The 21388-nt window shown below is 34.6% G+C and overlaps 1 protein-coding gene and 1 non-coding gene across 2 annotated transcripts in view; one reads left to right on the top strand and one right to left on the bottom strand.

Moving 5' to 3' along the window:
* The first annotated feature begins 3960 nt into the window (after window positions 1–3960).
* CngB (Cyclic nucleotide-gated ion channel subunit B) overlaps window positions 3961–21388 on the top strand; it is a 33444-nt gene continuing 16016 nt past the window's right edge. The window contains exons 1-12 of the mRNA XM_090390134.1: window positions 3961–4047; window positions 7451–7676; window positions 10048–10264; window positions 10529–10650; window positions 10767–10949; window positions 11352–11560; window positions 14969–15019; window positions 15148–15234; window positions 17024–17088; window positions 17229–17351; window positions 18389–18530; window positions 18974–19133. Coding sequence (XP_090246260.1) covers window positions 4006–4047; window positions 7451–7676; window positions 10048–10264; window positions 10529–10650; window positions 10767–10949; window positions 11352–11560; window positions 14969–15019; window positions 15148–15234; window positions 17024–17088; window positions 17229–17351; window positions 18389–18530; window positions 18974–19133 — 1627 coding nt within the window. The 5' untranslated portion in view covers window positions 3961–4005. The remainder of the gene's footprint in view (window positions 4048–7450; window positions 7677–10047; window positions 10265–10528; window positions 10651–10766; window positions 10950–11351; window positions 11561–14968; window positions 15020–15147; window positions 15235–17023; window positions 17089–17228; window positions 17352–18388; window positions 18531–18973; window positions 19134–21388) is intronic.
* Window positions 12297–12368, bottom strand: TRNAP-CGG (transfer RNA proline (anticodon CGG)). The gene has a single exon. It is a non-coding gene; the product is annotated as a tRNA-Pro (tRNA).

The raw sequence follows: 21388 nt of genomic DNA, 5'->3' as shown, positions 1-21388 counted from the left end.
AGAGCTAAATATAAAATTTCATGAAAATCCATCCGCATGATGAAGATAACTGCCCTTTATGCATGTTGTTTGGCAGTGATTCATCTTTCCATAACAAATCAAGGTGTACATTGACATCTTGATTTACCACGGAAAGATGAATCACTGCCAAACAAGGAGGTTATAGTGGATGTAACTGCTCCCTCCCTGTCGTCGTATAGAAGCTAGAAATACACAAAGTTTTAGCAAGCTTTCACTTGTAATTTTTTATGGAATATCCAGATCCACTTCTGACGGCTTTGGGCTAAAATCAATCCTTAGCTTAAATTCATACATCTTCCTAACAGACTAGGAAGAATCCTCTTCCTCTACTATTTATATATAATAGTTACACTCACTAGCAAAAAAATTAAAAATATTTATTGAATATCTGGCGTGGCTCGAATTATAGCCTGTACGCATCGTGAAATGGATTCCACTAGGCGTCTGAAGGAGTCTAGCTTCAGATGTGACCATTCTTCCATCACGATACTTGTCAGCTGGTGTATTGCGATCGGTAGAAAAGGAAAGGGTAATTCGGCTACGAAGTCGAACTGTCCTTTCCAACATATCCTAAACATTTTAAACTAGATTCAAAACCATAGAATTAGGCGGCCAGGGTAGACGTTGAAAATTTTGGAAATGTTCCTCGGACCATTCAGATACAAGTTTTACAGATTGGACAGTTGTGTTGTCGTCTTGAAAGAATCCATCACAAACCGGATAAAATGAAGTATTGCAGGGTGAAGTTGGTCCGATAAGGCAGAATGATGCCTTCTATCAGAACAGACTCATGAACAGACCCAGTCCCCACCAAAATAACATAATTGCTCATATTAAGAACTCTTAATCCGCTTGCTCAGATTAAGAACCTGAGAGGGCATTGATTCAAATTGAGGAAAGATAGTTGTAAAATAGATGTGCGGAAGTTTGCCTTTAGCCAGCGGGTAGTTGATTGCTGGAACAAACTTTCATCTGTTGTTGTGGAGGTTGATAGCTTAAATAAATTTAAGGCTGAACTAAACAAACATTTGGAGTGACCGGATGGGTGAAATGGGAAGGTGGGTTTTTTTTTTTATTTTGGCTGATGTTCTATAAGCTTTCTTTCTTGTATCATATGCCTCAACTAATGATAATTGTGATTGGTGGACAAAAGACAGTCTGGGTTCTTGGCTTCACGGGATTCACACCACACTTTCACCATACCATTGACACAAAAAAGTGTAAATCGAGAAGCCAAATCTTTTTCCACTTCCCTACAGTCCAGTCTTTCCATTGGCGGCACCACTCAGTTGTGTTCAACTCGCCACCTTAAACGTGCCACCAGGCCAATAAGCCCATATACACTAAAATCCATCTCTTATAAATAAACAAGAATTTTGCATTGATTCAATATACATTCAACGATATAACAATATGTAAACTTTAATTTTAAAACATCTAAACTTTAAAATCTAAAACTTTATGGTCTTATCACGAACATGACTTCGTAAAATCAATACTATAAAATTTCGACAGGCACTTAGCCCTTCAGCACAGGAAACAAGTTTCCCGTGCCTCCAGTTTACATCCCTAGCCACTAGGAGGCATGCCTTCCACATGTAGCCTTTCGCGCATTATGTTTCTCCTGTGTTTAAAAATTTTATTTACATTTTTGGAAAATAAAATAAAATTCTCTTGAAATCTTCATTCAGCAGAAGTGTCCCTCTCTCCAGCTCAGCACTTAAATCAACATAGTTGACACAGTTAAGCATGACACGAGCACCCGTCTCCATCTCCCCGGAAGAGCAAAGACCAGAGAGAGAAGCAAACTCAACTGACTCATCCTGGACATTAAGCCGTGTCCCGTGAGCAAGAAACAGGCATTTAGATTCAACTGCAGCCACAGCTTCACCTTAAAGTCGACAGCAGAGACAGAGGGCAAGAATCTATACGTCTCTCTGCCTTCCTCGGAGCTGTGCCATCTCGTTTGCCATATATTTATCAGCTCATCATTGATTCCTCACCTCTCCACTGCCAAATGCTGCCCTGGAACACCCCCCATCCACTCACTGGGCACGAACGAACGCCCAAAACATCGGTGGCATGCCTCTCCTCAGAAAATACATTAACCCAGCGCGGGCAACCACTAAATCCGCAGGCATCTTCCCTGATAAAACCTGGAGCGCATCAGTAGACGTATTGCGGCAAGCCCTGGTTATGCCCAGAAGAGCCAATTTCGACTTCCGCTAATAGTTCTGTTATAAATGGTTCTTTCTTTGCCTAAATTGAATTTTTCAATCATCTGCTGCACACTAGACCTTCTATTCTGGCTCACAATTCAACTTTCTGCGGTCTCGTTTTTGGCGTACCGACTTTCTGCCTCATTTCTTCCTTTTAGAGCTGCATTCTGTCCATCGCCTTCCACTCATTGTATACATTTGAGATAATTGCTTCCGACACAGCAGCGATTTTCTTTTCTTTTCTCAACTGTGGCGCCTGCTAAACGTGCTTCCACAATAACACCTTTCTGAAAATCGGAAATATCATCTCTCTTCCGGACCGATTAAGAAACCCTAGGAAAACGTAGAGTATTTATCTGATACTAAGAAATTTGTGATCGTACCCTGTGACTTACAATAAAGTGTTTCTGACAATATACGGTATATGCAGTTCTCGTGGGTAGCACAGTTGGTATAATTATGGTCCTCCTTGAAGAGGATGGAAAAAACCTGAGTGCAAATCGCGTCAATGATGCGAGGAACGTTAAGGGTCTTTTTCACAATATGGCTGAGTTAGTCGGTCAAGGATCGCATTGTTTTTTCACCCATATCGTATCATTATTATCCATTCTTGAATAATATCTGGGTCTTGGAAGTAAATAGTTAGGACTACGTTGTTTAGAAATACTGTATATTAAGGTATCCAATTCTTTGGTTAGTTAATCTTAATTTTATCAATATTAATGTTTATATAGAAACCTTTCCATTATTTTGGAATTAAACGTCCACCCAAAAAGGTTATTTAGTCTGTGAAATGTTGACCAGATGGCAGCACTAAATAGACCAAATTTTTCAGTAGAATAACTCAAATAACCGTCTCTCTCTCTTTCTCTCTCTCTCTCTCTCTCACTCAGAGTTTAAACAATATGAGCACGAAAAAAACCGATTAATGATAATATGTTTTAATAATGATATCTTAGATGGTATCCATTTAAAGCACTCATTTGTATGGGAACCTTTGAAAGAGGTGGATGGTTGCTCAATAAAAGAAATACAACAGCGGAATGATTCTTGGATTTTTCGGTTCTGGATGTACCATATGAATTGTTCGTGTCCTAAAATTTATACGTGGATTTTCTTTAAATACTACTGTTTCCAAGATGTACAGAGGAAAAGGAAAAAAGGTTGAGCACTTCATCAAACTACTATTTATCAAATTATTGTATTTTTATTTGTATTTTTTATTTTATTTATTTATTTTGGCTGGTGTACCAAAAGACTGTGGCGTCCTTACACTGTATGGCTGCTACTAATACTGTTATCAAGCTTCTGGACGAAACAGTCCAAAGATTTTATTAAAATTCAATGTGAAATATAAGAACTTTCAAATATAATTTTTAAAAAATGCAACTTCTTTACATCTTACCCCACTGTATTATTAGGACCTACGCATTCTTTATTTTATAAACTATTTTTTATACCTTATAAATATTAGAGTTAGATATAATTATCTGAATTTTTTCATATTAATACTCCAATGTTTTGTCGCATAATTTCATTAATAAAATATTAAATTGAACTTCAAAAAAAGCGAATCTTCTGCTTCTAGCTGCTAATGATCATCACCATCTGATACCACTAGATGGAGCCATATACTCTTGTCGACGCTGATCTAAATACTGAAAAACAAAAAGTAGGAAATGGTGGACTTGTTGCTCCTTCAATTTAAGCGTATTTATAAATCTCCTAGCCTCGATTCTACCAATCGTAATCTTGAAAGAAAACGATGCTAGACAAGGAGATGAAGGATATATTCCGTCTAAGAAAGGTAAGAGGGAAAAAAGGCAGCAACGCGAACTACTTGCATCCGACTTTACTGGGCTTACTAAAAATCGATTGTAATTTAGCATTTCCGTTTAGAGTACGAAAAGGTCAAGCCATCATCTTTCTCGTCATTAATGTTATCGGATAGAATTGTGAATTATGCAATAGGAAAAGCTCTTGAAATCTGTTATCCGAAGCTCCAAGGCAACCAAAGATCCAGGGAACTGTAATGTTAACCCCGTTCTTGTAAATCAATAATTAAGAAGGGTTTTGATGCTAGCTAAGTACTTTATGCACGCAGATAAAATACTGGAGCTTCGAAATAGTAGATTATTCACAAATTTAAGATCATTTTAAAATTTAGACAATTTTATTACTAGTACAGTATCTGAAAAGGTAGCATAAATATGATAAGAGATAATAAGCCAACCAGTTGAATACTTAATAGTGTACGTGTATATATTTTATGCTAGTTATACTTTACTCCTCCAGGTGGCCTAAATATCTCTATGTGGTTGATTCTACCGCTTGTTAAAAACCATAAAATTTACTGATATTTTCTGTAAAATATAAAACTAAGTATAATGATTTCTCTGCGCTTAATTTAAGTAGATGGCATCGAAAAGAGAAATTTAATCACCAGAATGGAATGATAAACTTCAACCCACCCACCCCTCTATTTTTGACTGATCTGAATTTTCTACCTGTTAATCGCAATAGAATACAATTCAGTTTTAGCGGTTTTGCAATTTTTGAAATTCTAACCATTTAATTCGTTACAGTTTTAACAAGCGTATTTAATGAATCAGAATTTGAATTTTGAAGATAATGACAAACTAATCAAAATGAGAATCTCAAAGAAAGAGGGAATGTGTTTGTTTACTTATAAAGGGAAGAATGCGAAAACATTCATTAAGAATGTAAGAAATATTAGGAAAATTAAGAAAGATGAAGTGGAACGTTTTAACTAATAAATTTAAAAAGGGAGAGTGGGAGAATTTCTGTACCTCGTGGTCAACCATATAAATGACTATCATGGTCTACATTTCTTTTATCTGGTAACGAGAAGTCATATATTTATGCTAAGAAGTCCGTTGAAATTGATGCACTGATACTTTTCAAAGTCCAATCTATTTTTTCTTATCTTCCTTCTTATTTGGTTGCAGTTTCCTAGAGGGTTGTGTTCGTTCCTTTTCCCTTCTATAATAGGCTGTTTGCCTTTATGTATATCACTTGCCATTCGATATTGGCCGGTGGAGTTATAAAGGGGATTTCATCCCTTCTATACATACACACTTTCTCCTTTCTTGCCATCTACACCTATCGATTTTCAACAACATCGATTTCTGCTAGAAAACAATTGGGTCTCCATGGCAGCACTTGAATTCAAGGTATGTCATGAGCCAGCAAAAAGACCACTTCACAAAGACGTTCACTCTTAAGGTAGCATCTCCTGCAGTTCACAGCAAAAACAAGTACGTATTGTTCCTTGTTTCTATCATATCTTAATTGCCTCTTATGTCTTATGTTTACTCAAAAGAAATATATAGAGATATAGAGAGGTTGTATTTGTGTTTGTTATCTATAAAGCTTAAGTAATGTATTTTATGGATATAGAGTTCCAATTAAGTCTTGTTCATTTAGCAAGGGTTCTACATTTTATTAATAAAATCTCTTTCTTCTAGTAAAATTTACATATAAGCAGAAAGAACTATATTCAATACTAAACTGGATAATGTACAGACTGTAATGAATACATGATTCTCGTATCGATACACATTTTACCATTTATTTTTGAACCATAATATTTGTTGGTTTGCCTGCTGTTCTTCTTTGCTATACTATCAGTGCATCAGTTTTCGACTTGATTCATAATTTCTCCAGAATATTTTCTTCTTCATCATCTTCTTTTTCTTGTTGTGTCGTAGTTTCAGAACTGAAATGCTCAAATATTTTAATTGGAATTCTATTTAAGATGTTAGCTTTCATAGACAGTCTCTTGGACATCTTGGATATAGTTTATTTAAAACTTTTCAGTAATTCCTTAATAAAATTTTCTATTTTTGAGACCTCTTTGTACTGGATGAATACTTTGTCAGAGTCTACAAAACAGTCATATTAGGGCAACCCATGAGCTATCACATCTGCACCTGTATATTATGTCCATAAACTGCGTGCGTTCTCTGGTCGAGTTGCCTGTTTTTATGGACGAAAAACCCAAGTTTTCGATGACTGGGAGAACCTTGCTGTCCACGCCTGAGACCGACTGACTCAGCCACGGAGTAAAAAAAAGCCCATAAAAGTTCCTCGCATCATTAAGAGGATTTGAACCCCGGTAGCACAGTGGCTATAATCATCGTCCTCTCCATCCGGTATGGAGAGGACGATGATTATAACCACTGTGCTGCCGGAGCAGACTGTCAAAGGCTACAATTTAGTTTTTTCTCCTACAACTTCAGTTTCATTAAGACCTGCTAAAACTTAAGAAATTTTTCTTGTAATAAACAGTTTGCCTTGACGCTGTCGCCAAGTTCATCAAGTCAGTTGCATCTTTGTACGTTTATTTCAGATTTTATCACAAATAACTGCAGCAATATCCTGTTAAACCTTGTTAAATGTCGTATTAAACCTTTAATGCAAATCTGGTGGTAGAAATTTCACACGAAAATGGTTTATTTTCTTACTACAGGGGGTTGCAGTACTGTCCAACGAACTATAGTGCAGCAACAAAAAAAGAATCGCTGTTCCTTGTATTGGCTACTTTATTCACTTTTCACGCTTTATTTTACTGATAAAAATGTACTCTGTAAGAGGCTGATAAATAAAGAAAAACGATCCACAAAAATCATGAAAAGCCAATTTTTTTCTTAGTTCTTAAAGCATCCACCAGCTTCAGTTTCCAATTCTTTTCAAGAGTAATTACATCACTGTGGCATTCTAGTGATATTTAGAAATAAGAATCAGTTGAACTGCTCACCCATTCTAATATAATATAGGCTTTAGTGGCTCAAGGATTGCAAAGGGGCCACAGCCCCTTTAACCCAGACCTATGATGTGTATAAAGGTTATCGAAATACAATAAATATCCCCCTCCCCTTTTTTTTTTTGGACACCGATGCCGTACAATTTTATTGCGCATCCTTCTAAAGCGCTAACTGCAGAACAGACAAGACTGTCTCAGAAAACTCTTTTATATTTTTGTACTTTTTATACTATTTTGTACTATTTGTTTCTTCAAGACTTTCATTCAAATCTCAATGCAACGTAGTGTGAAATGAGTACATTCGCAATCCCTGCGTAATTCACCCTTCGCACGCACGTATTTTATATATACTGTATTAACATTATTATCGTACACAATGCTAAAATTAAAATAACTACTATTAAGAGTCTGGTTTCTCTTGTAGGCGATGTCCTCTCCATACAAGATCAACGACTCGGATCCATTGAGCGAACAAGAAGAAACAACGAGTTGCCAGTTGAAAGACTTTGAGAAATCCACTCCCATCATTACAATCACACGACATCCAAATGTCCCTGATAACGTCGAACAAGAAGATTGCTGCGCTAAACTGAGAAAGAGAGCAGTAAAACAAGGCATTTACAATCCTGCTTTCGTTGGTGATGATGAAGGTAAGACAATATCCTTTTATCGTTTTAAGTTTGTACATTTATAGATATGTACAAACTTCTGAGCATTAATTTTAAGGTCAAAATTCATGAAGTACTCAGCTGTGGTTTCTAAAAATTTGCTGATTAATGTATTGCTAAATATAGATTCAGATGAAGTGCGTGAGGCCACATTTTAAGATCATCTGCGTTTAAGATAAATAAAATACCCCGGGGGGATTAAGGAAAGAAAAAAAGTAGTGAAGATTAGACAGGTTCCCACCTTAAAATATGCCAGAGGAAATAGATTTAGTTAACAGACATCTTTATAGGTAAAATTCAGATAACAGATAAGTAGTGAGGCATTTACGAAAAAAAATGGAATGCGTCCCGTGATACTGTAGAAGTTTTCAAGAAGAAAACTGAGTCTATCAGCTAATCTTATCTTATCTATATGTCCAGAGAATTTATTTCTAGTTTAGTTTTCCTTTCATACGCATTAACAGTGAAAAAATTGATAAGAAAGGGTTATTAACAGCATATGTATCCTTTTTTCCATAATTTCTGTTCGTGGAATGAATTTAGGACTATTTGACTGGTGTGGAGGGGAAGTAGAATTATTATAAGAAGTCTGTAGAACTATCTTGACCTTTCGTGTGTTTTTGCAGTCGTGGAATTTAAACGTCTCAGTTAAAACAGTGCTCTTAATGCTCACAGCAGAACAAATTTTGCCTTTACAACGACTTTCCTTGGTATTGCACGACTTTCAAACAAATGGCCTCTCCAAAAGGTTAATTGTCCATTTGTCTGAAAGTCGTGCAATACCAAGGAAACTCGTTTTAAATAATTGCTTCGATGTGAGCTGCCATTCAGTATATAAAGTCAGAACTTCAAAATTATAAAATAGCTAATACTGTTTAACCTCAGAATTTTAAGAACACCGTTGGTTTAACCCAGCAGTTTTAATCCTGCTAATCGCAAAAACACATGGAAGGATAAGATAGTAATCAAAAGAATTTAAAAATACTTTCTTTAGGCAAGAAAGTATTTTTAAATTTCAGTACTGGAAATACGTTAAACATAAACCATGGAGGAGGAGGAACCTGAAGATTTAAAAACAATATAAAATCATTGGATGTAAAACGTATAAACTCTTTAGTTTTATGGCAAAGTTAATGTTCATCAGAGATAACCGAATGAGAAAAGGGAAGGTTGCTAATCAAACTTTTGACATCCTCAGCATTGAAGGAAAAATGTCAAATTGAGAGACTAGAAATATGTTTTCCGTCTTTGTTGTAATGATCTCTTGAGACCATTAGAGAAGTAAACTCTTGCAGAGAAGTTAGAGAAGAAAAAAGACTAAAGGAAAAGAGAGAGAAATAGAAAAAAAGAAAGAGAGACGGAGACAGATACCTAGACACTTATTTTTACATAAACTAGTGATGCTCCAAAGTACTTTTACCCGTTCCAGAAAAGTGTGTCATACTACCAGCTGATCACCGTTGCAGATGTTTTATTCCAGCTTTACGAAATCATTCTGCAAAGTATAGCAGTGGCTTTCTGTTATTTTCAACATTTACTTTTCTCTGGCTCTTCTAGATCCTTCCTGTAAATGTAGCTTCACCGCAGACTACTTCTGTTAGACAGCACAGCGAAGCTAAGAGATATCCGTGTGTACTTGCTTGTGTTTGCTTTTCGCAATGCGGTGAAACGCTATGTACCCTTGCTCCCGGAGAAGATCGACGTTTGTCGATTGCGATACTACGCCGGAGGAGTTAGACTCACTGAGGCCTGTGATACAGCCGTTCTCAGACATGTGTTATGTAGGATCCAGAAAAATATCCCTTTTTGCCCGTCTCCAGGGATTCCGATTGAGATTGCTAAAATATATCGGTAAGTCAGAATAGATAAACTGCGTTAAGAAATATGCGTCGATTCCTTGCGACTATAGCGGGAATTAGACTCCGGCATATGGTGCGTCCTCTGGAAAGACGCTGAAAGAGATGCGTAATGTCGAAGGAGTGCTCGCGAAACGATCACCTGAGTGTATTTTTCCTTACTGTTTTTATTCTATTCGGTTTTAAGAATCGGAAAACTTCCCTTGAATTGTAACAATCTCTATTTTATTGTAAAATGTTTTAATTTATGCGGATTGTTAATGGTAAAGATTATTACAATTATTTATCATACTTTTTTGCACGCGAATAATCGTTAGTTATAAAACATGATGACACTGTTTCATTTGTAAAATTCTTTCACGGAGTCAGACTTTGTTCATGTCGTATTGTCTGTAACTGAAACTGCAGCCATTTGCAATACTGTTGTTTCTTCAGCGTTACTTAAATGTAATCTTTTTATCAAAAAAAAACTACATTTATCACCGCTACATTTTCAGGTCTTCCCCAGGAGCCCGTACCTCCATCTCTTACTCTGTCTAGTACTCAAGAGTGCCAAACTCTGATCAAGGATAAAATTGCAAGAGACGAAGCTCAGCAACCGATGATTTCGACAGTAGACAATGAGATGACGTCAATGGATAAAAACAACCATTTGAACACCAACTGCCAAGAGTCACAGTCCACATCATTGTCTATCAGCGATACAGGATCGTGGTAATTCATCTTCCCGTAATTATGCATTAACCTTAATGAATTTGAACTTTATTGCAATTTTCTCTTTGTAAATTTGCTATTATTAAAATGATCAGGTATTTATAGGAACTAATAACGCTCAATCACTCGGTTTTTTTTATTACACTTTCTCTCTATCCCAATCTCTTTTTTCTCCCTCTCTTTCCACTATCTCTCTACCTCCTTTCTTCTCCCTCTATATCAAACGTTATGATGTGCATGTAATTATAGTGGTAAACTTTGTAGGCTGGATTCGGAAAGAAGAAGTTCTTTTATAACCCAGAGGATTCAGTCCCTAGTGCGCGCATTTGGCAACAGAGCTCAAAGAATCAAGGAAAAGATAACACAACCGCCAACTCCCTCCCCAAGTAAATCTGCTCTTTTTATCATCTCAACGTATATCCTTTGTCCGTTTTCTGCTATTTATATTTGTACTTTATGTTGTTAGTTTTTAGAAACTTATTTCGATACTTGTCCTCATCAGGTCCTCCATCCCAGCGTAAAAAGGAAGGAAATGGATCTGACCGCCCCAGACTAGAATCCTTAATCCAACATGAGGATGACTTCGATACAAATGATGCTTGGCTCGATGAACAGGTGGATTTATGTTTTTGTCGTGTACGAAGGCGCTACATTTTCTCTTTCCCAGAAGTTCTGGATCCTCAAAGTAAGTATACTCTGGAAGACAATATTATAGACATCGTAAAAAAATAATAAATGAAACGTGCACATTTATAAATTAATTAAATTTATGCAAAATTCTACTTTATTAAGAAATCAAAACAGTCAAAAATTAAACAACTGATATTATGTTTCCACTGAAAAGCTATTCATGTGTATATTTGCTCTCTCACTCTTCTTTCTTTCACTTTCTCTCTATCCCACTCTTTTCTCTTTGTCTCCCTCTAATCAATACGATGAATGACATTTGCTAATCTAGTCAGTTAATTATTCTTTATTAGACTTGAATTATTAGCTATAAACGTAATATTTTACAATACGAGCTTAATTTTGCTGATTAAAACAACTAATAATTCATCCGTAGAATATAGCATTGTTGATGTTTCAGGCAAACTATACATATCCTGGCTGTTTTTTGTGACCATCTCTTATCTCTACAATGCTTGGGTGATCCTTCTTCGAGCAGTATTTCCATGCCAAACGCCTCACAATCTTCCTATATTTTTAGCCTTCGATTATCTTTCCGATTTTGTCTACTTAGTGGATATTGTTCTGTTTAAAGTTCGGTTACAGTTCCTCCATGATGGTTTCTGGGTGGTAAGTTTTCTCAAAATGTAATTTATATTTGATGAAAGAGCATTCAGATATCTCCAGCAATTTATTGAATCTCATGAACATAATGCTTATGTTATGTTTATGTACAGTAAAAATTTAAACTCAATGACAATATTGTTCGTTTATTGATAATAAAGAGAATTTAGCAATTTATTCTTAGGTAGAGGGCGTATTCACGTATGAAACGTGCAGTGTGTATTACTTGGGAAGGAACCCATCAAATCATTATTATATATAGAAAATACAAGACAGTGACTGAAATAGATCCAACTGAATAGATGCTGGTAGTGACCACCGCCAATATACAAGCACACCTGAACACATCTCTCAAAACTCTAAGAAACCTGTAACCTCACTATGATGATTGCTTGAATATTCCGAGAAATGTTGTATCTCATACTCTCCAGTGTCATGGGGATTATTTCTGACCGTTTGCCCTTGGGATGACAGAATTTGATCAGCGGCAAACAACTCTCAATGACCATCGGCTGATTGAGGTATGACCGTCAAATTATTTAAGTAAATAATAAATAAAAGCGAACCAAATGAAGATCCTTGTGGAACTCCACACGATGAAGTAAAAATAAAGAGACGCCATTATGAAACAGAAAAAACTTATAAAGCAAATTGTCAATACAATTTAGTGAAGTTGGATATAATAGTAATATTCGCCATATAGTGCAAGAAAGCCACTGGCTTTTACTACAAAAGAGCGAGTAGGCTCGTCCGGGATTTGAACCCGGGACCTCTCGCACCCGAAGCGAGAATCATACCCCTAGACCAACGAGCCACTACGTTACTCATACCAGCGTAATATCAGGCATAAAATCTACCAAGTCAAAAGCGTGAGACGTATCTAAAAATATAGACTTGGTTTGGCAAACTTTGTCTAAATTATTGCAAATAAAATAGAAAATAAAGCACGGTTGGAGTAATTGATCTACCCGGCATAAAAACAAACTGACATTCGTGTGAAACGTTGTAAAAATAGTTTAAAACTCTCTAGCCAAAGGATTTAATATAGAAATTAGCCTATAATTAGATGGACTATATTTCGCACCACTGTTCTGATAAATGAGTACCATATGAGCACGTGTACATTCAAAAGCGGTTGAATAAACACCACGAGAAAGACAACAGCTAAAAAGGTGTAGGAGAACAGTTATAAAAGAAGAAATATTTTTTTTAAAATAAAACCGCTGGAAGTGCATTTGGACCTGAAGCAGTATTGTCCTAAATGTTCTTAAAAACTGAAAGAACGTTATTGATATGCGCAATTTAGTTAAATTGAAACTAGAAGTTTTCAAACTGAGTTTCTTGAGATTTTTAATTTGAAAAACAGGTAACAAAGATTCTCCGATCTTTGTTATTAATTTCTGTTGTTTTAATGAAAGTTATACAGTAAAAGCAGATAGAAGTTTGTAACAAAGGTTGCTCAGACATATTTACAATATCTCTAACTAAGCAATATCCAAGATTTAGAACTTTTAGAGTAGTTTTTTCAAAATATATTCCGGGAGACACTGGGGTTCTGCAAAGGGATCCAAGAGATTTAGTGAATTTTCAGTTTAATATTTGTTCATTTATCTTTATTTAGCTTACTCATGTCTTGCTGTTTTTAATTTATTATTAATTATTACTGTTTTAAAGATTCACGGAAGATTTAAATTTACAAAAGGGATCCATGGTCAAAATAAAGTGTAAAGCCTGACTAATTGGCATAACAGTCCTGCCTAGCTGTTGTAAACCGATAAAATGTTGTTGTTAGTGGTGGTGGCTTTCAGGCATATCAGCGACATTGGCCATATTGCACATTATGTATTGTGTCTGTATAAATGTGTAAGTGTATTATGCCTGTGCAAATGTTTAAATGTATTGTGTCTGTGCAAATGCGTAAAAGAGCTGGTTTGCGCGTTGTGAGGGTGGAAAACCCCAAATGACTCACGAGAAAAAAATCTGTTTCTTCCACCTGAGAAATTTCTAAAGGTCTAAAGAGACCTTTTAGAAATTTCTCCAGTTTATGATAGAACTCTAACCCAAATCTTTCCAATTAAATTAAAAGTGGCGAAATCGCTATACTCATCACTATACTTACACGGACAAGAAGTCCAGAAAACGCATACAACAACATCACTTTTCTCCATGGAAGTAGTAAAATTTAGAATTATTATTATGAAAGAAAGTGGGAATGCAATTAGTTGTTAGACCTTTAACAAAATTCTAAAGGACTTAATATTGGAATGCGCTTGCAATTAAGGTTCATTAGTTCCCATTTACTGACGATACTGAAAAGAAGTAAGATTTTTTTCTTACTTCCAGCCATGTTGGAAAAATTAGCAGAAGTTTTTGTTGTAGGTGCATCAACGATTTAGACCATGTTGGGCCGTATATATTATATCCGTAAATTGCGCGTGTTCAATGGTCAATTTTTCTGTTTGCTGGAAGAAAAACACGAATTTCCGGGAGAAAAAACTATGCTGCCCACGTCTGAAACCGACGAAGTCAGCCATGTTGTGAAAAGGCCCATTAAAATTCCTCGCCTCATTGACGGGATTCGAAATCAGATCTTTTCCAATGTACCAGTGTATAAAGGGTGATGATTTGTTACCCACGAGGGCAAGTAGCATAAGTTAAAGGTGAACAATCAGCTGTAAACTATTTGTGCCCCCAACTTCAACGCAACAAACTTAGACGACACCCGATGAGGCTATCCTGCGCGTACGGTATTAAGCTCCCAAAGGGAACTTAAAAAATTAACTTCCAGGAAAAGTATATAATATAAGTAATCCACCTTGAATGGACAAATTTGTGGCATTTCTGCAAGTTAGCTCGTGAAATTATTCATAAAACTGAACAAATCCTATGTTCTAAAACAGCGAATTGAATATGATATTTGGGGCAACCTTCTGTATAATCAAGAATAACTGATACGTTATCTGAGGAATAACAGAATCTTTCTGGGAAGAATTTAATACAGCTCCATCCTGGGCGAAAACGAGCTCCACGTGAGCTACGTTTCTAGTAGCAAAATTTAAAAAATTGCATTTATACATCATAGGCAATCTTAGGCTTAGATAACGACTTCATCCATAATTTGTTTGAGGATGAACAGAACTGCAGAATTCAGAACTCATGTGTTCGTCAAGCATAAGAAAATACATCAGGAATATAAATTTTGCCCTGAATGATAAACAACATTAATAGAAAGACAGAACAAAATGCCATCTGGTGATTCCAGAAGTAAGATTTGTATTTATTCGATTTTAATATTTTGATCTCTGGGGAGAGTAAATAAATAAATAAAATTTCGAGGACGCTGAAATCAAGCTGGTTGACAAAATTGCTGTTGGAAAGTGTAAATGTAATAATCCCATTTTCTTGTTTTTATAGGATGATCCTGTTCGGACAAGAAACAATTATTTTAAGAAAGCAATGTTTAAGGTAAGAAACTAAGAATTAAAGCTGATATATGCCTTATAAATATTTATTTATTTATATATATTCCTATTTGTTAAAACTTCATCCTGATCACATTTTTCATCTCTTTAACTGCCGTGTATCTTTTCTAGATGGATTTGCTGTCTTTACTTCCCCTAGATTTGCTTTATATCAAGTACGGCCCAAACACTTTATTTCGTTTACCAAGGGTGCTAAAGGTAATATTCTTTTATTTTATTTATGAAGAAATAAGTTCTAAATCAATATTTAAGGAAACTTATTGGCTTAAACACGCATTTATTAAAATTCCAGCAAATCACCTTAATATTTACTAACGCTCTTTAACAAATATTCAAATAAACATTAATTCTTCTTATTAAAAATCTTTTAAAACGATTATATTATTTTATTAACTTCTTTGAATTAACTACATTTATTTATTATTATTTATTATTACATATTTATTATAATAAATAGTATACAATCAATTTAAACATATGATATTAGACATACATTCTCCTATCAGGAACCATTAGAGATACTTGGAACAGGTGTCTCCAATGACTCCTGTCTTTATTTGCAATTTAGCCCAAAATAAGGGCCAAATTGCAAACTCGGAGAGCTTTCTAGGAAGAACCTGCTACTGGCAACTTCTGCAGAAACCACGCATTCTTCTGGTAATTCAGATTTCTATCGCAATTAATTTTTCAGATTCGTTAAAAGCGTTTTCGCCCATCACTTTCAAACATAATAAAAGGACTGTAATTACTCAGAAAGAAACATTTCCAGACACACGTTTATATGAACGTTTTTACTTGTTTTTATACGTTGAACTATTCCTATGATTTTGCCGATGTAATTTATAAACACTCTGCGTATACCTTTTCCACTTTAACCTCAACCAATACACACGTGTTACTCATCTACAAACATGTCACCAACTGATGAGTCCTCCTAAGAATTAAAACACTTCTAAAAACTTACTCACATCAAGAGTATATTTGATGCGCTGTGAGGATGCACCCAACTTCTTGTAATTTACTATCTGCGTGGTATAATAAGGTCTCCATCAGTAGTTAGATCCCATCACAACCCATTTAGATGTTCTTTTTTGATTTCTGTAGAAAAATTTAAAAAACATTGTACAGCACTGTACAGTATGTAGCTATCATCAATCTGCAAGAAGAAACGTACATGTAGTACATCCCTAACATGCCTGCTATCTGAATTCTATGATAAGTGAGTTTAATAAGTTTAATTGGTTGGAATTGGGTTACTAAAACCTAAGATATTAGTATATCATATCAATAAATGTATTCTATGATCGGTCTCATATTATCGCGTAAGATGAAAAAAAAAACTCCAAAAATCCGAGTTTCAGGAATAATAAATCATGAAACTCCACTAGAGACCAGATAACTCGGAAAAGTTAAACGGTCTTGAATGAAGTGGGAGTTCGTTCAAATATTCGTACTTCCTGTCGAGGCAAGAGTCTCTACAGGAACTATTTTTCAAATTCTTCCAACATTTTGAATCAAACCTAAGTCTTTTCTACATGTTGTCACAGTGTGTGAGTGCAGGGACGCTATCCGCAGTTCGAATTCCCTGGTGTTAATTCTACGCAATCTAATCAAGGAGGGAAGGGAAAGTCTCTAAGATTAAAACTCTTTCTATCAAGATTCTAAGGTCTATTAAAAAGAAAAAAATATAGTCGATATCACTTATGAAACAAAATCATATTAATAGTTCTCAATAAATTTTATATGTAATTTTCTAATTCATTTAATTCTATTATATCAATTTACTCCAACCCAACAATTTAATTACATTCAAGCCGAATTCATTAAATAAAATTCATAGATTAAATTAAAGATAACTTATAATCCTCGAAATGTTTTTATTTACTTTTGCTTTTAATAACAAGACCTCGATTTATTCACTATTTTAAAGAAACTATACTCTTCTTGGTATATTATTTTTAAAGATTTTTTTGTTCCTCTGATCCAGGTTCAAACATTCTGGGAGTTTTTTAACAGAGTCGATGCCGTTGCAAGATCCCCTTATGTTATCAGGTAAGGTGCAATTCGAATATTGATTCACAAGTATAACAGCTTTAAAAATACGTTAATTATAAGACATAATCTTTCGTAATATATTATTATTTTATACTTGTTATCCTTTCATTCTATAATGCGCCATTAATTATTTTCAGAATCATCCGCACCTTAATCTACATGATGTATCTCATCCATCTAAATGCATGTGCATATTACGCTATGTCTTCATGGGAAGGTATTAAATCCAACACATGGGTATTCCAAGGAGAGGGAAATGCGTAAGTAATTCAATAAGAATGTGAGAAAAAGCTGTGAAATCAATGGAATTCATTGATTATAAAACATAATGTTCATGACCTCGATCAGTTTAAATACAGTATTTTTGAGTGTGTGTGCTAAACACTTAAAATTGTTACAAATAACAATTATACATTTTCAAATATTGTTTTTAAAGTTTAAATATTTATTATTCATATTTTAAATAAAGTTTTCAAATATGTTTTAGGTTTAAATTCATATTTTTCATCGCCATAAAAGTTTATACTGTAAAATAAAAAATATACAATAAAATATATAATAAAATATAAATCTTAAAGTCATAAAATATTACATTTTTACTAAGTAAAGGATAATGAATATTTATCGTATTTACTAGGTAAAAAAAGATAAATATTCGTTTCAAATTATATTCTGCATTATAATATCTTCTATGATTCATATCTGTTACATTACCGTTCTCACCATTCATCTACTCATAATTTTATGCCGGTACCAGCATAGATCTGCCATAAGTTCACTTAACGTTTTGTGTGTAATGAATTTAAAGCTAGATGAAGCTTATTACAACCTTTTATGTTTCTTTGTTTCTGTCTGAACTGTAGTTTTTGGCTTGATACGCAATATTCATTCCATGAAACTTTTATTCTGGAACTTTTTTATATTTCACTAGTTTATTTCATTCCATTTTTTATATTTCACTAGTTTATTTCATTCCATATTTTATATTCTGTTTTTATTGCTTCTTACTTATGTATTTTAACGCTTTTATTTTAATTTATATCCGTTTTAATATTATATTTTTATGTATATTTTATTTATCTTAATAAAGTTTAACTTAATCAGTTTGTCGGTCATGAATAGAAAATAATTTAAAATATCTAACTAAATATCTAAAAAAATATCTAACTAAATATCTAAAAAAATATCTAACTAAATATCTAAAAAAATATCTAATTAAATATCTAAAAAATCTAATTACTGTATTTAGATTCTATTTTCGTTTTATCTGAGCCTTTTTTTCCCTCTCTTATTTCAGATATATTCGCTGTTTTTATTTTGCTACGAAGACAGCGACGTCTATCGGCAAGAATCCAAAGCCTACAAATGAATATGAGTATGTTTTTATGACTATATGTTGGCTAATGGGTGTCTTCATTTTTGCGTTTCTTATTGGCCAGGTAAGTTGTTTTCTAAATCTGAGAGATACTTTTATGTAGAAAAAACTTCTCATTTCTTTGAAGAGTATTTCGTTTTTTATGAAAAGTTAAACTATAAAATAGCCAAATAATAATTAAAAATACCGTAATAAACTACTTTTAAGTAATATAACTTAATTGAATAAATAATAAATACCCTGTTTCTTCATTTAATCAATTTTTATTATTTCACATAAGAGCGTTCCCTCCCAAATTCTAGAAATAACTGTAATGAAGCAAAGAGATTAAATTTAAGTCCTACCACAAGGCAATCGCGGATAACAGTAGCTGTAATCACCATCCTCCCACACCTAATAAAAAAGAGAAGTTCAAATCTCAATGGTGCAAGGAATTTGTAGGGCTTTTATTTATTAGAAGTCTATTCACAAAATAATTGCTACTGTCTTGTCTGTAATTTGTTTTAGATTCGGGATATAGTTGCAACAGCCACTCAAAGCCACACTCAGTACAGACAGTTAATGGATCAGATTGTTAGGTACATGAGGAATCTAAACCTCCCAGATGATCTACAGAGACGAGTAAGACTATGGCTTAATCACACTTGGGAACAACAAAAAACTTTGAGTAAGTATACAAATGTTTCAGATTATAGTGCCCTACAAATTATGTTCTAATTATAAGTGCCGATGACGTTGTTGTCTTTATTCCTCAAAAGTTGTTGTTGTCGTCTTCATTTCGAAAAAAAGTTGTTGTCTTGATTTCGCGCTAAGGGAATTAAGGCCATGGAGTTTGAATCCATCAAAACAGGAAGAATTCTTATAGGCTTTTGTTAGCATCGTTGCAGAATTAATGGGTCTCGAGCGAGGATTGAACAGTTTTCTTCCCCTCCTCGATAACTCGGGTTTTTCATCCAGAAAAACAGCTAAACCAACATAAAACACGTTATTTACGAGCACGATACCCTTATGCCCCCACAGTCAGTTGCTTTAGCACAAAAACAAACAACAACTTTCAAAATGCGTAGAAACTGTTTTACAGGATTTTCAATTTCAAGTTTAGCTGGGATTATGTATACAGAAATCTTGAAACAAGCGCTGAATGCAAGCGTGAACTATGTAGGGATGATGTGCTATAAAAGAATAATAATATTTGGGGTGAAGGGCATTAAGTGAGACATAATAAATACACAATAAATATAGAGTAAAATATATAGTAGCTTCACATATTTCATAAATAAACGTTTAGTTTGCTCTGTCCTAAGTAGAACTCCTACAAAATTTATAAAAACAACCTTTCTTTTATGAAAACATTTCTGTTCCTCTTTGGTGACTGCTTTCAAATCAACAGATATGTACTATAGAGGAAAGAACAGCTTCTGACAAGTCAAAGATTTTACCTGATGGCTGACCCCAGAGATAAACTTCTGTAAATCCCAACGTCAAACGTTTTTTTTTTTTTTTTTCTTTATAATAGATCTTCAAGAGGATCACAAAAGTCTTAAAAGATTATTTTAATTAACTGGGCGTGTAATTATTTTAATTAATTGAGCGTGTCAAGTGTTAATTATGCTACACCACCTGGTCTGTGAATATGACAGTATTTCTCAATGAAATTCAGTTTAGGTTATTAAATAAAGTAGTTATTCTCATCACATAAAAGGCAACTTACTCTATGACGGGCCCTCGAGAGTAGCACAATTAGTATAACCACCCCACACTGGATCGAAAAGAGCTGAGTTCGAATCCTATCGATGACGCATGGAACTTTTATGGGTCATTTTCACAACGTGGCTGAGATAGTCTGAATCAGGAGAAAGTAGCATAGCTTTTTCTTCTGGAAATTTGGGTTTTTCGTCCAGCAAATAGCAAATCGGCCACAGAACACACGCAATTTACAGACATAATAATAAACTTCTTTATTGCTGCTAAGTACGGTACATGTACTAGAAACAATAATTCTCATCACGGCGACATAACCAGGAGTTTTACATTATATATGTGATCAAATTGATAAAAATAACAGTTACATGAGAAATTATGAGTTACACAAAAATTAAAACATGTAAAAATGAAATTATAATAAATAGGAAAATATAAAGAGAAACAGAACTGAACATCGTAACACAATTTGGAAAAATTTATCCCAGTTCAACAGATAATATCCACTCGAGGAGAATGCTACGGTATTTGTTGTCGGTAGCCATTTTTCACAGGTTAACTCCAAGACGGAGCAGTGCCTGAATTTTGGAGAGTGACTGGGCAGGTAGGAAACGATTACACAGTTTCGACAGATTGCATTTGAGGATTAGTGTGGGGTCTGACCTCAAGGATGGCAGAGGATTGTACCACTGACAGAAATCCCAGATGTTTGGAGCGTTTATCACTCCTATGTACATTTTTAATGTAGTCATTAAACGCTTGCTGTCAATTAACCTCGGGAGCCTCGGTACATTTAGCTGCTTAGCCATGTCAGTTGTTCTCAATTGAGGGGATCTGTGTTGCTTGTTTGTGGCCCATTTCAGTGTTCTCGTGTCCAGTATTCACACGAGAACACCGGTTTTAGAAGTGAGGGTGACGCAGATGCCCAAATTTCAGCAGCGTATAAAATAACCGGGTAAACAGTGGTCTGAAGATATCTGGTAGTGGTTGCGGCATCGTTGAAATGAAGTAAGTGTTGCTTCGCTCTCCAGCGTAGGGTGTTAAATCGCTTCCGGAGGTATTCTGTGTGAATATTAAATTTCAGCTTCGGATCAAAATAGATACCGAGGTCCCTATGCCAGGTAACCACTGGGATGAGAGTGCCCAAAACTGATGGTTGAATTACTGTTGGTTGCTGTTTCAATGAGTAAATCATTATTGCCGATTTTGAAGGGTTAAGGT

This window comes from Mastigoproctus giganteus, chromosome 2 (genome assembly GCF_048544385.1).
Source record: "Mastigoproctus giganteus isolate SK-2022 chromosome 2, ASM4854438v1, whole genome shotgun sequence".
NCBI lineage: Eukaryota > Metazoa > Arthropoda > Arachnida > Uropygi > Thelyphonidae > Mastigoproctus > Mastigoproctus giganteus.
The sequence above is the reverse complement of the archived record's forward strand: the minus strand, read 5'-3'. Positions and strand labels throughout refer to the sequence as shown.